The sequence below is a fragment of the Salmo salar genome, chromosome 19 (assembly GCF_965601325.2).
Source record: "Salmo salar chromosome 19, fSalSal1, whole genome shotgun sequence".
NCBI classification, from domain to species: domain Eukaryota; kingdom Metazoa; phylum Chordata; class Actinopteri; order Salmoniformes; family Salmonidae; genus Salmo; species Salmo salar.
This window is the reverse complement of record NC_138309.1, coordinates 16231984-16255220: the sequence shown is the minus strand read 5'-3', so window position 1 is coordinate 16255220 and position 23237 is coordinate 16231984. Positions and strand designations below refer to the sequence as shown.

General features: G+C 44.9%; 1 protein-coding gene across 4 annotated transcripts in view; it reads right to left on the bottom strand.

Annotated features, from left to right (window-relative positions):
• mmp16a (matrix metallopeptidase 16a (membrane-inserted)) overlaps nt 1–23237 on the bottom strand; it is a 75937-nt gene that overhangs the window by 23691 nt on the left and 29009 nt on the right. For all 4 annotated transcript variants that reach the window (XM_082965645.1, XM_082965647.1, XM_082965646.1 and 1 more), the window contains 2 exons: nt 5367–5528; nt 3227–3444 (listed from right to left, as the gene is read on the bottom strand). In XM_082965645.1, the coding sequence (XP_082821771.1) occupies nt 3227–3444; nt 5367–5528 (380 nt within the window). The remainder of the gene's footprint in view (nt 1–3226; nt 3445–5366; nt 5529–23237) is intronic.

The following is a 23237-nucleotide window of genomic DNA, read 5'->3' as shown; positions in this document are numbered from 1 at the left end:
TGACTAACTGAAAGCACACTTTCCGAAATAAAGGTTTCTATTTGTTCTTAAAGGGGTACAAATGCTTGTCACTGTAGTGGTATCCTGTAAGGTATTCGTTTGTACCTTTAGTTATAGGTATATAATTGTACCCTTGCAGTTTGTACCTTAAAAGAGCCAATCGTTTACCTTAGGGGATGAGATAGTACTTTATTATATGTAGTCCACAGAAGCATACATTTGGAAAAGGTCAACGTTTCCCTTTTTTTGTTGTTGCCTTTTTCCTTTTTAAGGGGCAAAAATGTATGTCTTAAACGGGTTTTAGGTGTTGTTTTAACACTGTAAGGTGTAAAACCTTGAATATTTCCCAGGGTGTTTGTTTTGTGCATGCAAAAACAAACGGGAGCAATAAATCCAACTACTAACAGATCAGTTTTGCTATATTACATGTAAAACCATATTTTGACAGCCTAGTTTTATCCCAACACAGTGGTCTGAAACTCCTGGTTTGCTGGCCACATCGGGCAAGTCACATTATGCTGCTTGCAAAGTGATAAGTAGTTCTTATTGGAATCCAGCCAGAGTTAGGATATCTAAAAATGTGAACTTCTATTCACCTGTAACCTGCATTTAGAATGACTGCCAAGGTAGGGAAAATTGATAAATGAGACTACCTAAACCATCTAAATGGAAACAACCATCTCAATAACGGGTGCAATAAATCCAACTACTAACAGATTAGTTTTGTTATGTATGTAATTTAACTTTGTGTAGCATAAGATCAATCAATCAATTCATGTGCATGCAAAAACCCACATATTGAAACAAAATAAATACAAAAATCTACCTGAAATAAAGCATGCTGGGAAATATTATAATAATGGGAAAAGTTTTGAGAGTGTGTGATGATTGTAGCTTTATATTCAAAATATTAAGTACAAAAATGTACCATTATAATAGATTCTCAGCACATGTACCAGGTGAGAAACGTGTACCTCTGAAGATATATTATGTGTATTTTTATATTTTTGTACCCCCGGGAACAATACTGTACCCTAAAAGTACCCTTGTGTGCGGCTGATCCACAGAGTGTTTCCCTTAAGGGTTTAACTTAAGGAATAATTGTACCTTACCTAAGGGAATTATTTAAGGGCATTGCATAGAGCCCCTCAAATAGTTCCGTAGGTAAGGGCAAACTTAAGGGGTTTTACGGTAGTTTGAAGGCATGTATGGAAGAAAGAGTATCTGGTTACCACGGAGACGGCCTGACTAAACGACTAGTCAAAAAGGTTGCTTTCATTTTGTAAGATAACAAAAAATAACTTCTAAAATCAAGATAGGATAACCATATTGCTTCAGAAGATAATGAACAACGTTTCTTGTAGTTACTTTTTTCTCAACTTACATGATATTACTTTCTCGTACGTCAAGCTAGCTTACAGAGTAGCTATAGCTAACTAGCCAGCTAGCTTTATAGCCATTTAAGGGGGAAATTCACATTAACATGTTTTGTGCAACTAACTTAAAGTTAACCTGTTAGGGCTAGGGGGCAGCATTTGCACGTCTGGATAAAAAAAATGTACCCGATTTAATCTGGTTACTAATCCTACCCAGTAACTAGAATATGCATATACTTATTATATATGGATAGAAAACACTCTAAAGTTTCTAAAACTGTTTGAATGGTGTCTGTGAGTATAACAGAACTCATTTGGCAGGCAAAACCCTGAGACATTTTCTGACAGGAAGTGGATACCTGATGTGTTGTATTACCTTTAAACCTATCCCATTGAAAAACACAGGGGCTGAGGAATATTTTGGCACTTCCTATTGCTTCCACTAGATGTCACCAGCCTTTACAAAGTGTTTTGAGTCTTCTGGAGCGAGATCTGACCGAACAAGAGCCATGGAACGATGATGTCCCATTAGACACCTGGCGCGCGAGTTCATGTTGGGTACCCTCGTTCCAATACGTTATAAAAGAGTATGCATTCGTCCACCTTGAATATTATTCATGTTCTGGTTAAAAAAGGCCCTAATGATTTATGCTCTACAACGTTTGACATGTTTGAACGAACGTAAATATATTTTTTCCCCTCGTTCATGACGAGAAGTCCGGCTGGCTTAGATCATGTGCTAACAAGACGGAGATTTTTGGACATAAATGATGAGCTTTTTTGAACAAAACTACATTCGTTATGGACCTGTGATACCTGGAAGTGACATCTGATGAAGAGAATCAAAGGTAATGGATTATTTACATAGTATTTTCGATTTTAGATCTCCCCAACATGACGTCTAGTCTGTATCGCAACGCGTATTTTTCTTGGCGCAGTGCTCAGATTATTGCAAAGTGTGATTTCCCAGTAAGGTTATTTTTAAATCTGGCAAGTTGATTGCGTTCAAGAGATGTAAATCTATAATTCTTTAAATGACAATATAATATTTTACCAATGTTTTCTAATTTTAATTATTTAATTTGTGACGCTGACTTGACTGCCGGTTATTGGAGGGAAACGATTTCCTCAACATCAATGCCATAGTAAAACGCTGTTTTTGGATATAAATATGAACTTGATAGAACTAAAAATGCATGCATTGTCTAACATAATGTCCTAGGAGTGTCATCTGATGGAGATTGTAAAAGGTTAGTGCATCATTTTAGCTGGTTTTATGGTTTTGGTGACCCTGTCTTTGACTTGACAAAACATTACACACAACTCTTGTAAATGTACTGTCCTAACATACTCTAAATTTATGCTTTCGCCGTAAAACCTTTTTGAAATCGTAAAACGTGGTTAGATTAAGGAGATGTTTATCTTTCAAAGGGTGTAAAATAGTTGTATGTTTGAAAAATTTGAATTTTGACATTTATTTGGATTCAAATTTGCCGCTCTTGAATTGCACCTGCTGTTGATGGAGTGCACCACGGGTGGCACGCTAGCGTCCCACCTAGCCCATAGAGGTTAAGGAAACTTTAAGGGAAAATATAAGGGGAAAAGTAACTGAAGGTGTTTTATGCAACTGGGCCCTGGTCCTTTGAGCTGGATACACACACAAGTATGCATGCACACACACACACACCCAGGAACATGACATGTTGATGTTGTGCTATCTTGCTGTGAAGTTGCTGTGTTGGTCATATGTGGTTTGTTTGTTGTTGTTTTTCTTGTTGTTGTTGCCACTCAGGTAGTTATTTTGAATGTAGTTGAGAACTGGTGGATGGTTAAACACAGTGACTTCCTACCTTGAACACGAACATCTCTCGTCTCAGAATGGCCAGGGTGTTGAAGCCCCCATCACAGATGTTAGGCTTGGCGTTGGGCTGGCTGGGCTTGTCCCCCGTAGGTATCCTGGGGGGTCGCGTCTGCCTGTCAGGCTTGCGAGGGTCCGAGGGGGGTTGTGAGCGGTGTGGGGGGGCTGTTGGTAAAGGCTTGGTCGGCTGGGGTACCTTATCTGGTGGACCTGAATGAAAACGACATCAACAATATTACTAAACAAACAAACAAATTAACAAAAACAATCAAAAGACTACAGAACATTTTAGTAATTTAGCAGAAGCTCTTATCCAGAACAACTTACAGTACATTCATCTTAAGATAGCTAGGTGGGACAACCACATATCACAGGCAAAGAAAGTACATTTTCCCTCAATAACATAGCTATCCGTAGACTCAGAGCTAGAAGGTGGGTTGGGGTCTACACAGCATTGTACTCTCAGGTTGAGTCCCAAATGGCAGCCTATTCTCTACGTTATGTCCATAGGGCTCTATAAAGTAGTAGTGCACTGTAGAGGGAATAGGTTGCCATTTGAGATGCGGACCTAAGGGTATCTGAAACTTTTGGTCCTGACGCAATAGCCGACAGACACAGGACACAGGACACGCATAAGTCATTCTCCTCGGAGCTTTGTGTCGCAGGGTTCCACCAAAACACTCGACTTTAATCCTCTCTAACTACCTGTTACAGAGAGGTGGTGTAATTGGCTTAGCAAATGTAATAGTCATTTAGATTGGTAATAAAGAACAGAGAAACACAGCGTGACACACTGTCATCATTAACACATCAATTACAGTCCAATGTAAACCTAGCTAGACTACAGCCATTAAAAGGAGACGAGACCTAGCCTGCATCACAAATTACACCCTATTCCCGATATAGTGAATATGGCTCTGGTCAAAAGAAGTGCACTTTACAGGGAATAGGGTGTCATTTGGGACTTAGCCCTGCTATCCAACCAGACTCAACTCTCACTTTGTTCTTATTAAATGAATTGACTGTGATTCTTTGACATTATTAGTTCAGTAGTGTTATTGAATGTTAAGCGGCTTGGGTTCAGTGTTGGTGTACTTATTTCGTTAATATAAATAAACAGCTGAAATTCTCTAATGGATGTCTGTCCATAGCTGTGGGTTATTAAATGATCATTAATCCCATTTGGACAGGACCGGTGCCAATCATGCAGCCGGATAACATGGCCGGGGCCAACAACAGTGATAGGACTATTACACAGAGGTGACAGCTTTAGGAAATAGAGAAAGAGAGGGCGAATAAATTCATTAGCGAGTAAAGTGAATGACTGAATGAACGACTGAACCAAAAAAACAAACGAATGAATGGACAAACTAACCAACAAATGAATACATGGACGAACACATGACCTTGGGCAATCATCCCCAGGGATTGTAGGCCCATGGGATCAGGAGATTACAGTGCTACTCCACTAGTTATCATCATCATCATCATCATCATCATCATCATCATCATCATCATCATCATCCCAGTCAGTCAGTACAGTGACCTGATCAGCTGCTTCCTGGGAGGACCACGGGGATTGTATTCATTGACTGAATTAAATCTCTTGAAATAGACCCTGGATTAGTGGGGGCAAAGCACTTTGCAATTATATAATGATAGCGAGAATGATGGAGAGATAATGGAGAGATAAACCACACATAAACAGAAATAGAATCTGCACTCGATGCTATCCCTTATGACGGTAAACCCTCATGTTGGTACACACACACACACACACACACACACACACACACACACACACACACACACACACACACACACACACACACACACACACACACACACACACACACACACACACACACACACACACATGCCTCCAATACAACCCTGATTTTAAGAGGAGGAAGAGGGGAAAGGTTAAGACCCATCCGCTTTATAAGAGTCCTGCCCACTTCCCTTGAAGACCAAAATGACAAGGAAAGGGTGGAGGAGGAAGATCAGTAAAAGAAGGAAGGACGAGGAGAGGTTTGATGGTGTACCCAGGTCTGCCCCTCCCTCCCTCCCTCCGGCAGCACACTGATGATATAAGCAGATGGTTGTATTAAACGAGAGGAAGGCTAGCCTACCGTAGATCTTCTGGATGCCTTGGAGGTCATCGTGGGGCAGCTTGAAGTTCTCTGTGTCCATGTACTGGTAGAAGGGGGCCATGATGGCTGTGGGATCGTTGGAGTGTTCCAAACCAAGGGCATGGCCCAGCTCATGGACTGCCACTAGGAACAGATCATTACCTAGAGAGAGAGAGAGAGAGAGAGAGAGAGAGAGAGAGAGAGAGAGAGGAGAGAGAGAGATGTGTGTGAGACGTGTGTAGTGTGAGATCAGATCAGAGCACTATGGGTGACATCTGCCTTTCGCACACATACAATCCCTATGAGTAAATGCACCATCATACTTCAAATGGACGGGATGTGTGAATTATAATCTGCAGCGCAATTTATTCGGAAACTTTTCTTGGAGTTTTACTATATACCCAAGAAACCCACAATCGCTAAATATGCACACGCAGAAAGAGATGAGTGATATGTGTGTGAGAGGCGAGCAGGGTCAGAGTAGGGTCAAAGCAGGGTCGGAAGGGTCAGAGAGTGTGTGTGACAGCGACAGAGAGTGTGTGTGATCCACCACTGATCCCCCAAATGAAAGGATGATGCAGTAAAAACAACCACTACCACTGATGGGAACCATTATGGTCTTAACACACACACACACACACACACACACACACACACACACACACACACACACACACACACACACACACACACACACACCACACACACACACACACACACACACACACACACACACACACACACACACACGTGCACACGCGCACACACACACACGCACACGCACGCGCACGCACGCACACGCACACACACACACGCACGCACACGCACACACACACACACACACACACACACACACACACACACAGATCAAAATGAACTGGAGTGTCTTCCCTCTGTGAGAGCATGGGAAGCACTGATCCCCTTTCTAATTATGCGGGTAAGCCGGTGATTTTACGCTGGGTTGAACTCTGACCCCAGAAGGCTCCAGTGGCAACCAGCCGTGTCCCAGTCAGAGTGTACGTCCCAAATGACACCCTATTCCCTATATAGTGCACTACATAGGGAATATGATGCCATTTGGGACGTAGCTTTAGAGTCATTCACTAACTGGGACAGAGGAGGACACAGGAACCAGAAAACCCAGAATAAATAGAGAACAGTCGGAAAGCCACATTATCAATTAGTCTCTCTCTTTCTCTCTCTCTTCCGCTCTCTCTATCTCTCTCCCTCTTACCCTCCTACCATCTCCCTCTCTCTTCCTCTTTGTCCCCCCTGTCTCTCTCCCTGTCTATCGCTCTCTCTCTCTCCCTCCCTCTCTTCCTCCTACCGTCTCCCTCTCTCTTCCTCCCTCTTCCTCTCCCCCTCACTCTCACTCTTTCTGAAGCACCCGGCATGGATAAAAGGAGAATAGTTTATTCATTCTGTTCTCATTGACTTGAAGCACTTATCTACAGAGGAACGTATACCATGAATAACAGATCCAGTAACACAGAGCACACCCCTGGCCAGATGTGCTCTCTCAATAAGTATGCTGCTATAGACAAACACACAAATGACTGGGTCTGGATTTGTGTATACAGCAAATAAAATAGATGCCAGTATAAAGTCATATATAGTACCCACTGGGCACACACTGGTGGAATCAACATTGTTTCTACCACATTTCAATGAAATTACTTTGAACCAAAGTGGAATAGAAGTCGAATTGACGTCTGTGCCCAGTGGGTAGTGTCTCACAGTGCTATAATAGGCAATGTAAAAAATGATTCCAGCTGTATTTTGTTATGTAAATGACTGTTATGGTTTAGCTGACATCAAAATGAAAATGTGAGCAAAATGCTAACAATCACAGAAAAGATTTATGCAAGAATATAATGAGGGTGAACGAGATAAATAATGATAGAGAGAGAGAACGAGAAGAGAGAGAGTCCAATGGTTTAAGAATCACTTGGGAAATTGGGGCATATTGCTATGCAAATGAAGAGCGCGAGATGTCTACTCCAATCTATTTCCCTGATGGAAAGCAGAAGAGAAGCGAGGAGAAGAGAGAAGAGGAGAGGTGAGTAGAAGGGAGGAGAGGTGAGGAAAAGACAGGAGCGGTGAGGAGAGGTGATGAAAAAAGAGCAGAGGTGAGGAGAGGAGAGGAGAAGAGAGGTGAGGAGAGGTGAGGAGAAGAGAGATGAGGAGAAGAGAGGAGAGGTGAGGAGAAGATAGGTGAGGAGAAAAGAGGAGAGGTGAGGAGAAGAGAGGTGAGGAGAAGAGAGGAGAGGTGAGGTGAAGAGAGGTGAGGAGAAGAGAAGAGAGGTGAGGAGAAGAGAGGTGAGGAGAAAAGAGGAGAGGTGAGGAGAAGAGAGGTGAGGAGAAGAGAGGAGAGGTGAGGTGAAGAGAGGTGAGGAGAAGAGAAGAGAGGTGAGGAGAAGAGAGGTGAGGAGAAGAGAGGTGAGGAGAAAAGAGGAGAGGTGAGGAGAAGAGGTGAGGTGAAGATAAGAGAGATGAGGAGAAGAGAGGTGAGGAGAAGAGAGGTGAGGAGAAAAGAGGAGAGGTGAGGAGAAGAGAGGTGAGGAGAAGAGAGGAGAGGTGAGCTGAAGAGAGTTGAGGAGAAGAGGAGAAGTGAGGTGAGGTGAGGTGAGGAGAGGAGAGGAGAGATATCGTTGGAAGTGGTTCTCCTGAGCTGGCCCATGTGGACCAACTGAGGACAGAGTTGAGACCGCCTTGAAACTAATCTTAATCACCAAAGCTTTATTTTAGGGAGAGCAGCAAAACAGTGAGCGGACGTTGCCATATGTCCATCATGGAACGAGAAATGCGATGATGCCGTTGACCCTGGTATTTCGAAACTTTTACGTTTTTTTTCCTGTAACAATTGTAACAGAAGCTACAAGAAACCCCATTGTTTTTTTTGGGGCGTTCATTATTATTAGGGGTTCAAACAGTGAAGCTTGCGAGTCAAGTTAGAGATTATCCTGAAGCATGTTCCTCTTAAATCATGGAACTGGGTGATATCAAGTGGATTGTTCTGGTTACCAACAGGGATTAACTCCCAAGAAGGACGCTCTGAACTCTCAGCCAAAGACAACCACTTACCCAGAGTCTGATTGAGGCTGCGCTGCTCCAGTGAACTCAGGAGTTCCTCAGAGGTTGAAGGGGCCACCTGGGAGCCGCCCACTGAGAGAAGTCCCAGGACAACAGTCACAAACACCACCAGCATCATTTCTCAAATGTCTCACTATAATCTCTCAATATGTCTCCGTTTGTCTCTGTACAGAAAGTCTGTCTCACTCCGGCTGTTGATATTTTAATAGTTGCAGTCTTTTATCCACTGTTGTTTGCTCTCCTGTCCCTCTCTACCGCCAGATTCCAGGGACATTTGCTGTTTGCGCTGTCTGGGTCTTAGCACTGTTACTAAATATTAACAAGGTGAAAGTTGGGAATCAATGTAGGCCTGGATTCAATCAGATCCAGCGTTAACCAGCAATAGCAGACACCCGCATAACGGATGTTTTGGCCGTGTCGGAGGTGGAACTTCAGGTGGAACTTTTGAAGCCGTCAAATCAGTGAGCAGCTACTCTTGACCATTGTCACAAAGTCCCACTCTGTTAATTAGTCAGAACGAGAAAGTGTAGGCTATACAGAAAGAATGCCGCTCAAATAGAAAAATGATTCAATTAAATAATGAGGGTTTCTATCATCCTAATAGAGGTGTAGATTACATCTCTCATTCCAACTCGTAAACAAGGCTGCATGGGATTTCTGTTAATGTGCAGCCAATGGCAATGTCCGCTTTAGGTGTAATGCCGGGAGCCACTTGTGGATTTGACAGCTCTAACGCAGTTCCATCTTCGACACCACCAAAACCACCGCCATGCGGATTTTGGCTCAATTGAATTGAGTAGCAACCAGAGATTCTTTGATCACGCCCATATATGGACTAATATATGGACTGATATGTGTCAATTTGAAAGCTTCTTTAACAAAGCTTATCTACTGGACAGCATGTGATTATTCTTCCGAAGAACTGTATCAAAAACATATAAGCCACTTAAATGTTGCTAAAAGTAATTAGGTCATTTTAAAATCCTCTGAAAATGAAAAGTATTCTCTTACTGCCCTAACTCACAGATAGTGATAACATGGACCAACAAGCTATTTGATTCTCTATTTTAGCAAACAAATGTGTACACAATTATTTAAAAGGGAATCAGCAGTTTAAACCTGTTAGGGACAGACGTTCCGCTAGCGGAACGCCTCACCAATATCCAATGGTAGAGCGTGGCGCGAAATACAAATACCTCAGAAATGCTATAACTTCAATTTCTCAAACATATGACTATTTTACACCATTTTAAAGACAAGACTCTCGTTAATCTAACCACATTGTCCGATTTCAAAAAGGCTTTACAGCGAAAGCAAAACATTAGATTATGTCAGGAGAGTACCCTGCCAAAAATAATCACACAGCCATTTTCAAAGCAAGCATATATGTCACAAAAACCAAAACCACAGCTAAATGCAGCACTAATCTTTGATGATCTTCATCAGATGACACTCCTAGGACATTATGTTATACAATACATGCATGTTTTGTTCAATCAAGTTCATATTTATATCAAAAACCAGCTTTTTACATTAGCATGTGATGCTCAGAACTAGCATACCCACCTCAAACTTCCGGTGAATTTACTAAATTACTCACGATAAACGTTGACAAAAAACATAACAATTATTTTAAGAATTATAGATACAGAACTCCTTTATGCAATCGCGGTGTCAGATTTTAAAATAGCTTTTTGGCGAAAGCACATTTTGCAATATTCTGAGTAGATAGCCCGGGCATCATGGCTAGCTAATTTGACACCCACCAAGTTTGGCCCTCACCAAACTCAGATTTACTATAAGAAAAATTGGATTACCTTTGCTGTTCTTCGTCAGAATGCACTCCCAGGACTTCTACTTCAACAACAAATGTTGTTTTGGTTCCAAATAATCCATAGTTATATTCAAATACCTCCGTTTTGTTCGTGCGTTCAAGTCACTATCCGAAGGGTGACGCGCAAGCGCATTTCGTGACAAAACAATTCTAAATATTCCATTACCGTACTTCGAAGCATGTCAAACGCTGTTTAAAATCAATTTTAAAATAGCGATAATATTCCAACCGGGCGACGTTGTATTCATTCAAAGGCTGAAAGAAAAAAATGGAGTCGTCTCGTGGATGCGCATCTCCAGTGTCATTGTTCCCTGCCTGACCACTCACAAAAACTCCTGCTGTTTTTCGCCCAGAGACTGCAGAGACGTCATTCCACTTTCTGGCACCTTCTGAGAGCCAATGGAAGCCTTAGAAAATGTCACGTTACAGCAGAGATGCTGTATTTTCGATAGAGATGCCACAGAAGGAGAACAAATTGTCAGACAGGGCACTTCCTGTATGGAATCTTCTCAGGTTTTGGCCTGCCATATGAGTTCTGTTATACTCACAGACACCATTCAAACAGTTTTAGAAACTTTTGTGTTTTCTATCCAAATCTACTAATTATATGCATATTCTAGTTTCTGGGCAGGAGTAGTAACCAGATTAAATCGGGTACGTTTTTTATCCGGCCGTGAAAATACTGCCCCCTATCCCAAACAGGTTAAACAATGACAAAGTGCTTCCCCGCCCCTGTTTCCATAAAAAGCTGAAGGATGGAGCTGGAGAAATGTAACCACTCTCAAATTCATAGACAGAACTAGGGAAGCAAGGATTGACCATCCATGATATCAACATGATAGTTTTAATGAATACATTTTTTATTAATGTTCAAAACTGATCAAGAGGCCAAACTAAATTGATAAAAGGGCCAGATCTGGCCCGTGGGCTGCCAGTTGAAGAGCCCTGCTGTACAGTATATGGTACAGCGTGCAGAGAGATTCACAGGGTACCTTGACTCTCACCTTGACCCCTGACCCCTGTAGTCTCTGTGACATCATATCCTGTCAACAGCCATATCTCATCCTCCAACAATGGAACCGGATGAAGGGAGGAGCACTGTCCTTCAGATATCAGTTTAAAAACCACTACTGTATATCTTCTCTATATCTCCATCCCGCGTGACCAACAGACAGTGGCATTGTGAAAACCTGCTGGAGCTCTCCTCTCCTCCCCATGTCTCCCTTTTACCTCTCATCTCTCCCCCTTTCCCATCTCATCCCCTTTCTCACCTCTCCTCCACCCTCCTGTCCTTTCCTCTCTCCTCTCCTTTCCTCTATTTCCATCTCTCCCCCTTTCTCCTCTCCTTTCCTCTCCTTCCCTCTCTCCCCCTTTCTCCTCTCTGCTCCTCTCCTCCCTTTCTCCTCTCTGCTCCTCTCCTTCCCTCTCTCCCCCTTTCTCCTCTCCGCTCCTCTCCTTCCCTTTCCCCCCCTTTCTCCTCTCCTCTCCGCTCCTCTCCTTCCCTCTCTCCCCTTTCTCCTCTCTGCTCCTCTCCTTCCCTCTCTCCCCCTTTCTCCTCTCCGCTCCTCTCCTTCCCTTTCCCCCCCTTTCTCCTCTCCTCTCCGCTCCTCTCCTTCCCTCTCTCCCCTTTCTCCTCTCCACTCCTCTCCTTCCCTCTCTCCCCCTTTCTCCACTCCGCTCCTCTCTCCCCCCATTCTCCTCTCCGCTCCTCTCCTTCCCTCTCTCCCCCTTTCTCCTCTCCTTCCCTCTCTCCCCCTTTCTCCTCTCCGCTCCTCTCCTTCCCTCTCTCCCCCTTTCTCCACTCCACTCCTCTCTCCCCCATTCTTTTCTCCTCTCCTCGCCTCCCCTCTCTCTGCCACTACAGTCCTCTCCTACTGAACAGACACTGGAGGTCATACTGTTATAAATGAGGCAGGGAGGAAGCTAACCCTCTCGCACAGAGAGAAGAGATAGGGAGGGAGGGAGGGAGGGTGGGAGGGAGGCTGGGAGGGAGGGGAAGACACTGGAGATTAATGATCACCATCTCATTTTCTATTCTCTCTCTCTGCCCCCTCTCTCTCTCTCTATCTCCCTCCCTCTCTTTCTCTCTCTCTCAATTGAATTGAATTCAAAGGGCTTTATTGACATGGGAAACATATGTTTACAATGCCAACGCAAATGGAATAGACAATAAACAAAGGGGAAATAAACAAGGGAAACCATAGTGAACGTTACACTCAAAAGTTTAAAAGAATAAAAGACATTTCAAAGGTTATATTATTGGCTATGTACGGTGTTGTAACAATGTGCAAGTAGTTGAAAGGGAAAGTAAATAAACAGATCTCTCTCTCTCTCTCTCTCTCTCTCTCTCTCTCAGCAGCAGCAAAATACACAGGAGCTGTGATTAGGAACCTGGAGCTCCACTAGATCTGCCCTTTCCTCATAATTGATTGGTTACGTGGCTAGCTGCACATGCCACAGTGCAGGGCTGCTCGCGGGGACACACGTGACTCAGTCTGTTTCTTACTCACCAGACTGACTCTGAGTCCTTCGTCTTTTCCACTAGATCTAGGGCTCTCGACACACAGGAGTTCTATTGCTCTGCATGGCAGTGCTGGCCTCTACCTGCGGTTGTAACTCTGACCTCCTATTCCCCATACAGTGAGAGGGACGACAGTATTTCACCACAATAAACTTTCGCTTCGACAAGAAACAAAGTCATATGGATCTGACCGTGGTTTACTGTACCTTTCTCTGCTCTACCTCTTTACGTACAGTACTGGACTCTCTCTCTCTCTCTCTCTCTCTCTCTCTCTCTCTCTCTCTCTCTCTTTCTGCTCCTAACTTAACAAAATAAAAGCTTATCATTGCTTTTGTCATGAATGCTGTTTCAGTTGCTCTGTATTTATCTACTCATTCAATTCATCATGGGTTTGTGAAAGGGCATGCGAGAGAGGGAGAGGAGAGAGAGAGAGAGGTAGGGAGACAGGGAGTGAGAGGGAGAAAGAGAGTGAGGGGGAGACAGAAACAGAGACAGAGAGAGGTGTTTGTACGATATTAAAAGGCTGACACTGCATCTTCTGCAGGAACTAAAACAACAACAATTGAACTGCATCATCCACATGCCATATAATTACCAACGATGTAGTACAACACTCCCATCTCTAGCAGAGCTCCCCAAGGAAAGACAGATCTGCCGCCCATCAGCCTTCCCCCACTCAAGGCCTGACACTTGTGTTGACAACTGTGTTATTATTGCATGCTTGCTGTTGCTGCTGTTGTTTACGCCCGAGTCTTAGCACTGAGAATAAGCACTTCCTTTGTCCCTGGAGGAGCTAAATGTTCCCATTGTCTTCCTCCTACCCAGAATTCCCTGGGTCGAGGCCCCTGAAGAGTAGAGCGGCCGTCTGAGAGGTGTGAGTGTGTGCGCCGGCGTGCGTGTGAGTAACTGGTTGTGGTACTAAAGGACTGGAAGTGAGTGGGAGGAGGAAGAGGAAACGGGAGAGGAGAGAGACGGAACGGAAGAAAGATGAGAAAGAAGCTGAAGAAATACAGGGAAACAGTGATTCCCAATATTTTGACAGCAGTGCCGCTTCAGTCAATTGTCAATAACATGTCACGCATATGTACTGGAGAGTCAAACCGAAAGAGGTAAAGTGTGAACGAGAGCAAGGCGAGGGAGGGAGAAAAGAGAGGGAAGGAGTAGCTGAGTGCTGAGATTCCAGGAGCAGTCTGGGAGTTTGGTGCCCCTGCCTGCCTGTGCTGTTGCCAGCAGGGCTCAGGTTCTGTTTCTTATGCTGCGCCTGGCCTGGTTTCTGGGTGTGAACAGACTGGCCATTATGGCTGCAGCCAAACTACAGCACCCCGCCACAATGTTATCTCTCTATCTCCCTGATTTACACTCTCTCTCTTTTCTCGCACCACCCCTCTCTCTCTCTGTCCGCCCCCATTCTGCATACCTGTGCTCTCTGCTTTGGGGAAATTCCATGCTTACAGAATTACGCTGAGACTCCGATTTTTCACATTAAAATGTATATCACACAAAAACCGGAAAAATGCGATTCTCAGCGTAATTCCCTTTCGCAAAAACCTTATCAGTGATCTCCTGTTAAAACACAATTGTGTTGAATGAATCCATCTTCTCTACAAAAGAGCTGAAAAAGGAGGCAGGAAAGGAAAGAGGGGAAGTGGCTGTGTATGGAGGTTGTTTAATTAATGGCCTTGTTGGGGAGGTTATGAGTTTGACTTCCAGCTCCCTGCCTGAAGTGCTGTGGCAGAAAGAGGCATGTGAGATAAACTATGTAGAGAGAGGTCTGTGTGTGCGTGTGTGCGTGCGTGTGTGTGTGTGGGCGGAAGAGGCTGATGCCACCCACATAGCAGCTAGAGCTAGTGTCAGTGGGTGAGCGTCTATTTCTAGAGGCAGCCTGGTGGGGTAGAGAATGGTGCTAGCTTTCTCTCTCTCTCTCTCTCTCTCTCTCTCTCTTATCTCTCTCTCTCTCTCTCTCTTATATATCTCTCTCTCTCTCTCTTATATCTCTCTCTCTCTCTCTCTCTCTTATATCTCTCTCTCGCTCTCTCTCACTCTCTCTCTCTCTCTCTCTTTCTCTCTATGCCACACACTGTGTTAATAAAACAAATCAAGTTCTTTCTCACTGCATAGATTCATTGCTATCCAAACATTTGGGAAAATCATTAAAAATCAAGTTCTTCTAATTATTTTGTCTGCTAGTTCATGTATTTGTTTGCTTTTCCCTCAGTACAGTACAGTACCCTAGCCTCCTCAGTTCCCTCAGTACAGTACAGTACCCTAGCCTCAGTTCCCTCAGTACAGTACCCTAGCCTCCTCAGTTCCCTCAGTACAGTACCCTAGTCTCCTCAGTTCCCTCAGTACAGTATCCTAGCCACCTCAGTTCCCTCAGTACAGTACAGTACCCTAGTCTCCTCAGTTCCCTCAGTACAGTACAGTACCCTAGCCTCAGTTCCCTCAGTACAGTACAGTATCCTAGCCTCCTCAGTTCCCTCAGTACAGTACAGTACCCTAGCCTCAGTTCCCTCAGTACAGTACAGTACCCTAGCCTCCTCAGTTCCCTCAGTACAGTACAGTACCCTAGCCTCAGTTCCCTCAGTACAGTACAGTACAGTATCCTAGCCTCCTCAGTTCCCTCAGTACAGTACAGTACCCTAGCCTCAGTTCCCTCAGTGCAGTACAGTACCCTAGTCTCCTCAGTTCCCTCAGTACAGTACAGTACCCTAGTCTCCTCAGTTCCCTCAGTACAGTACAGTACCATAGCCTCCTCAGTTCCCTCAGTACAGTACAGTACCCTAGCCTCAGTTCCCTCAGTACAGTACAGTACAGTACCCTAGCTTCCTCAGTTCCCTCAGTACAGTACAGTACCCTAGTCTCCTCAGTTCCTTCAGTACAGTACCCTAGCCTCAGTTCCCTCAGTACAGTACCCTAGCCTCCTCAGTTCCCTCAGTACAGTATCCTAGCCTCAGTTCCCTCAGTACAGTACAGTACCCAAGTCTCCTCAGTTCCCTCAGTACAGTACAGTACCCTAGCCTCCTCAGTTCCCTCAGTACAGTACAGTACCCTAGTCTCCTCAGTTCCCTCACAGTACAGTACCCTAGCCTCCTCAGTTCCCTCAGTACTGTACAGTACCCTAGCCACTTCAGTTCCCTCAGTACAGTACAGTACCCTAGCCTCCTCAGTTCCCTCAGTACAGTACAGTACAGTACCCTAGTCTTCTCAGTTCCCTCAGTACAGTACCCTAGCCTCCTCAGTTCCCTCAGTACAGTACAGTACCCTAGCCTCCTCGGTTCCCTCAGTACAGTACAGTACCCTAGTCTCCTCAGTTCCCTCAGTACAGTACAGTACAATACCCTAGCCTCAGTTCCCTCAGTACAGTAAAGTACCCTAGCCTCCTCAGTTCCCTCAGTACAGTGCAGTACCCTAGCCTCCTCAGTTCCCTCAGTACAGTACAGTACCCTAGTCTCCTCAGTTCCCTCAGTACAGTACAGTACCCTAGCCTCATTCCCCTCAGTACAGTACAGTACAGTACCCTAGCCTCCTCAGTTCCCTCAGTACAGTACAGTACCCTAGTCTCCTCAGTTCCTTCAGTACAGTACAGTACCCTAGCCTCAGTTCCCTCAGTACAGTACCCTAGCCTCCTCAGTTCCCTCAGTACAGTATCCTAGCCTCAGTTCCCTCAGTACAGTACAGTACAGTACCCTAGTCTCCTCAGTTCCCTCAGTACAGTACAGTACCCTAGCCTCCTCAGTTCCCTCAGTACAGTACAGTACCCTAGTCTCCTCAGTTCCCTCAGTACAGTACAGTACAGTACAATACCCTAGCCTCCTCAGTTCCCTCAGTACAGTACAGTACCCTAGCCTCCTCAGTTCCCTCAGTACAGTACAGTACCCTAGCCACTTCAGTTCCCTCAGTACAGTACAGTACCCTAGCCTCCTCAGTTCCCTCAATACAGTACAGTACCCTAGTCTCCGCAGTTCCTTCAGTACAGTACCCTAGCCTCAGTTCCCTCAGTACAGTACCCTAGCCTCCTCAGTTCCCTCAGTACAGTATCCTAGCCTCAGTTCCCTCAGTACAGTACAGTACCCTAGCCTCCTCAGTTCCCTCAGTACAGTATCCTAGCCACCTCAGTTCCCTCAGTACAGTACAGTACCCTAGTCTCCTCAGTTCCCTCAGTACAGTACAGTACCCTAGCCTCAGTTCCCTCAGTACAGTACAGTATCCTAGCCTCCTCAGTTCCCTCAGTACAGTACAGTACCCAAGTCTCCTCAGTTCCCTCAGTACAGTACAGTACCCTAGCCTCCTCAGTTCCCTCAGTACAGTACAGTACCCTAGTCTCCTCAGTTCCCTCAGTACAGTACAGTACCCTAGCCTCCTCAGTTCCCTCAGTACAGTACAGTACCCTAGCCACTTCAGTTCCCTCAGTACAGTACAGTACCCTAGCCTCCTCAGTTCCCTCAATACAGTGCAGTACCCTAGTCTCCTCAGTTCCTTCAGTACAGTACCCTAGCCTCAGTTCCCTCAGTACAGTACCCTAGCCTCCTCAGTTCCCTCAGTACAATATCCTAGCCTCAGTTCCCTCAGTACAGTACAGTACCCTAGCCTCCTCAGTTCCCTCGGTACAGTATCCTAGCCACCTCAGTTCCCTCAGTACAGTACAGTACCCTAGCCTCAGTTCCCTCAGTACAGTACAGTATCCTAGCCTCCTCAGTTCCCTCAGTACAGTACAGTACCCTAGCCTCAGTTCCCTCAGTACAGTACAGTACAGTACCCTAGCCTCCTCAGTTCCCTCAGTACAGTACAGTACCCTAGCCTCAGTTCCCTCAGTACAGTACAGTACAGTACAGTATCCTAGCCTCCTCAGTTCCCTCAGTACAGTACCCTAGTCTCCTCAGTTCCCCTCAGTACAGTACAGTACCCTAGCCTCCTCAGTTCCCTCAGTACAGTACAGTACCCTAGCTTCAGTTCCCTCAGTACAGTACAGTACAGTACAGTATCCTAGCCTCCTCAGTTCCCTCAGTACAGTACAGTACCCTAGTCTCCTCAGTTCCCTCAGTACAGTACAGTACCCTAGTCTCCTCAGTTCCCTCAGTACAGTACAGTACCCTAGCCTCCTCAGTTCCCTCAGTACAGTACAGTACCCTAGCCTCAGTTCCCTCAGTACAGTACAGTACAGTACAGTATCCTAGCCTCCTCAGTTCCCTCAGTACAGTACAGTACCCTAGCCTCAGTTCCCTCAGTACAGTACAGTACCCTAGCCACTTCAGTTCCCTCAGTACAGTACAGTACCCTAGCCTCCTGTTCCCTCAGTACAGTACTCTAGCCTCCTTAGTTCCCTCAGTACAGTACAGTACCCTAGCCACTTCAGTTCCCTCAGTACAGTACTCTAGCCTCCTCAGTTCCCTCAGTACAGTACAGTACCCTAGCCACTTCAGTTCCCTCAGTACAGTACAGTACCCTAGCCTCCTCAGTTCCCTCAGTACAGTACCCTAGCCTCCTCAGATTCTTCTCTGTGTGTTCAGCTCTTCACAGTAACCGTCCCTGCTGCTGGCCTCCAGCAAGGTATACCACTGACAGTCATCAATATCAATACCTCTTCTCCAAATGTCACCACACTGGGTGTTTGTAGAAGCAAACTGTTTATGCACGCACACGCGCACACACACACACACACACACACACACACACACACACACACACACACACACACACACACACACACACACACACACACACACACACACACACAGTAAAGAGACAGAGATCAGTCCCAGTTCCCTGGCAGCCGAGCAGCATCAGTGTATAAATGACTGTTTTCTGCTGCTGCAGTTTGAAGGCTGCTCCATCTTATCAAAGCTCCACATCCCGTCACTGGCCGCATGCTGAGAATCCAGGCCTAAAAATAGACCCACAAGGACACCATATGTTCCTTCACAACACAGCCTCCTTCACTGCCACATCTACAACATCCACAACACCAAAGCCTGAAACGGTGTTGAACCATGTTCTACAGTAGGTTATCCCTGTGAGTCTTTCATGAGACACAAGGACTGTATTTTAGCTGCCGGCATCTGAATAAGGAATCAGTTCAACGACAGGGAAAAGAGATTGGAAATAGACGATTAGCAGTTCATTCAATCAATGGAAATGTTTTAAGCTTCATGCTATGTTGCAGTGTGACAACCAATCAATAAACCGACGAGTCAATGGCTATCAACTCCCACGTCCCTGTATGGCCCATCCTCAAACATGTTATTACAGATTTAGGATCAGCTTCCCCTCCCCCAATCCTAGCCTTAACCATTAGTGGGGGAAATGCTGAACTGATCCAAGGTCTAGGGGCAACCCCACCCTATTCCTGTTATTCCATACGATCTCCAACCCAGCAGGATGTGACCCATGTAGAATGTAGACTCATAAAGTCTTGACATTCTATCTCCTAGTGCATTGTTTAGCTAACCCCTACATTCATCGTAGGTTCAGAGTGAAGAAATGCCACCCTGGAACCTTCATTTCCTGTTAGGCACATCAGCTAATATGTATGTAAAGTTGAACTAGTTTCCACTGCGTTAGGCTAGTCGATGCTATCGCCACATGAACGCAGGTTGTAAAGCATACCACTCCTTATAAGTCACTATGGGGATGTCAGTATGGGAAATACCAGTTTGGCATTTTATCTGGTTTGACTGTTATCGTGTTGATCTCGTGCCAGTCTTTTGCCAGTCGACTGAACATCAACGATTAGGAGCGCATACGACTGACTGCTCACAGGGTGATGTGGCCTGTAGAAGGCCACAAATAATCCCACAGCATGCCATGTGGCCAGGTCTGCACCGGATAGTCAAGGAATCTTGGCTTTAGATTTCACTTTTTCTTTAAGTATGTCTGAGCTAAGGCTCTCCGCACTATACGAGATACTACACACCAACGTTGCAAGTGCATTTGGAACTAACGCTACAAGCCCTGCTAGAGATCAACCAACCAGATCAACTACATATGATGTGAATGTTACTTCAAATTTTACTTCACGACTTCAATGTTTTTCTAAGTACCTACGAGGTTGAACACGTAACATGTGGTCCTTGTTATAACAAACCTTTCAGCAAACCAAAGGGTGCTCAACTATAATCCATCCCTGACCAAAATACTTCCCTGTTTCCCATCGCAACCCCTCCCTCCCCTGTCCTCGAACTCTCCACACTGCCTAGGGTGTGTGTAGAACAGCAACAGCCGTGGTAGCTCCAGAGCTCCAGGACAAGAGGAGATGGATCTCTCTGTTCTAGCCCCCAGGCCTCCCACCCTCACTCTGGCTACAGCAGCTGAACATCACCCCCTCTCTGGCTCTCTCCTCTCTCCCACCACCGCCTGTGCTAGCACGACGCTGGCAGGTGTTACTGTTCCCTCTCTCTGTCTGTCTGTCCTCCTGCACCTCCGGGAGTTGAAGACACTGGAGATAGATAATGTTTTGAGGGAGAGGGGAGGAGGGTTGGAGAGAGAGAGAGAGAGAGAGAGAGGGAGACATAGAGAGGGAGAGATAGTGAGAGAGAGAGAGGGAGAGATAGTGAGAGAGAGAGAGAGAGAGAGAGAGAGGGAGAGATAGTGTGAGAGAGAGAGAGAGAGAGAGAGAGAGAGAGAGAGAGAGAGAGAGGGAGAGATAGTGAGAGAGCGAGAGAGAGAGAGAGAGAGAGAGAGGAGACTAAAATATATTACCGGGCCCTATTGAATGTGACCTATTCATCGTTATGCTCTCTGCATCACTGACAGTCACAGAGTGCTTTATTCATTAACGACTTGACCTAGTTCCTGACATCACATGACCCACAATGTTGGGCTGTGATCTCCATTATAAGTGGTGTATGCTCTGTGATCTACACAAGGTGTATTTCTTGTACTGTAATGTACTGTCAACTGGTGCAGTATGTATAAAATATACTGTTTATGATTGATGGGTTACACTTCTAATTCACTACTAATGTTTTCCTGCCATATGTCTTATAAGTAATAAGTGAACTGCTACGATGTGCCAGATAAACTCTCTCCAGCTGTGTATTTGGTTTGCTAACTTGCTAGTGTGTACGTGCATGTGTGCATGCAGACTAAGGGGTTGGTTAGACTGTCAGCACGTGTACAGAAATATGAGAAATATATATATATATATTATTACTGTATATATACATTATATATATATATATATATATAGAGAGAGAGAGAGAGAGAGAGAGAGAGAGAGAGAGAGAGAGAGGAGAGAGAGAGAGAGAGAGAGAGAGAGAGAGAGAGAGAGAGAGAGAGAGAGGAGAGAGAGCGAGAGGGAGAGCGCAAAAGAGAAAGAGAGATCGGAAGAGAGAGAGAGAGAGAGAGAGAGAGAGAGAGAGGGGGAGAGAAGTGACAGGCAGAGTTGTGACATCATCCACAGCTGTTCTCTACAAACACACAGACACACAAAGGGAGAGCTGAGGGAATGAGACAGCGAGAGGGCGAGGTGGGGAGAAAGCTAGAGACAGACAGAGAGCATGTGGAGAAGAGCGACGAAGAGATGAAGCGATGGTGTGAAGGAAGCGATAGTTGTAGCGAAGGGACAAGAAAAGAGAGGGATGTATGATGTGGCGATGGAGTGTTTGGAGGCGAAAACAGGAAGGATGTACTAGTGTGAGGATATGATACAGGTCATACGATGATAGAGTACAACTGGTCCCTAGGAAAAAATTGCCTGGTAACCTCCTGCTGCAGCTAAAGGCTACAGGGTGAGTGAGTTATTCACCCCAGCTTCTCAATTCAATTCAATTCAATTCACCGGGCTTTACTGGCATGGGAAACATGTTTACATTACCAAAACAAGTTAAATAGATAATAAACAAAAGTGAACTAACCCCCCAAAATGAACAGTATAGAGACATAGAGACATTTCAAATGTCATATTATGGCTATATACAGTGTTGTAACGATGTGCGAATAGTTAAGGGAAAATAAGGGAAAATAAATAAACATAAATATGGGTTGTATTTACAATGGCGTTTGTTCTTCACTGGTTGCCCTTTTTCTTGTGGCAACAGGTCACAAATCTTGCTGCTGTGATTGCACACTGTGGTATTTCACACAATAGATATGGGAGTTTATCAAAATTGTATTTGTTTTGGAATTCTTTGTGGGTCTGTGTAATCTGAGGGATATATGTGTCTTCAATATGGTTATACATTTGGTAGGAGGTTAAGAAGTGCAGCTCAGGTTCCACCTGATTTTGTAGGCAGTGTGCACATTGCCTGTCTTCTCTTGAGAGCCAGGTCTGCCTGTGGCGGCCTCTCTCAATAGCAAGGCTATGTTCACTCAGTCTGTACATATTCAAAGCTTTCCTTAATTTTGGGTCAGTCACAATGGTCAGATATTTTGCCACTGCGTACTCTCTGTTTGGGGCCAAATAGCATTCTAGTTTGCTCAGTTGTCTTGTTAATTCTTTCCAATTTGTCAGGTAATTATATTTTTGTTTTCTCATGATTTGGTTGGGTCTAATTGTGTTGCTGTCCTGGGGCTCTGTGGGTTCTGTTTGTGTTTGAGAACAGAGCCCCAGGACCAGCTTGCTTATTGGACTCTTCTCCGGGTTCATCTCTCTGTAGCTGATGGCTTTGTTGTGGAAGGTTTGGGAATCACTTCCTTTTAGGTGGTTGTAGAATTTAACGTCTCTTTTCTGGATTTTGATCATTTGCGGATATCGGCCTAATTCTGCTCTGCATGCATTATTTGGTGTTTTACATTGTACACAGAGGATGTTTTTGCAGAATTCTGCATGCAGAGTCTCAACTTGGTGTTTGTCCCATTTTGTGAATTATCGGTTGGTGAGCGGACCCCAGACCTCAGAACTGATTCAAGTATTTTTCACCAGATCCTAATTGCGTTGTCGAATTTTATGTTCATTTGATGGCGTAAAAGGCACTTCTTTGTGGAAGTTACCTGTGGCGATCATGTTTAGGCAAAGGTATGTTAAGGTTTTTGTGTGCCCTAGTGGAATTTGAATTCGTGGTCCAGGCCTGGACCTGTTTTGGAACACCATTATTTTTGTCTTACTGAGATGTACTGTCAGGGCCCAGGTCTGACAGAATCTGTTCAGAAGATCTAGATCATCAGCAAACAGTAGACATTTGACTTCAGCTTCTAGTAGGGTGAGGCCAGGGTTCTGCAGAAAGTTATAGTGCCCTCTCGTTGATATATGTGTTGTTAGGTTCTAATGGTGAGGCTCAAGCTGCATCCCTGTGTCACCCCACGGACCTGTGGAAAGGAATGTGTGTTTTTTGCCAATTTTAACCGCACACTTACTGTGTGTATACATGGATTTTATAATGTTGTATGTTTTTCCCCGAACACCGTGTTCCATCAATTTGTATAGCAGACCCTCATGTCAATTATTTTAATCAACAAGGCATGTGAAGATTTTGCCTTTGTTTTGGTT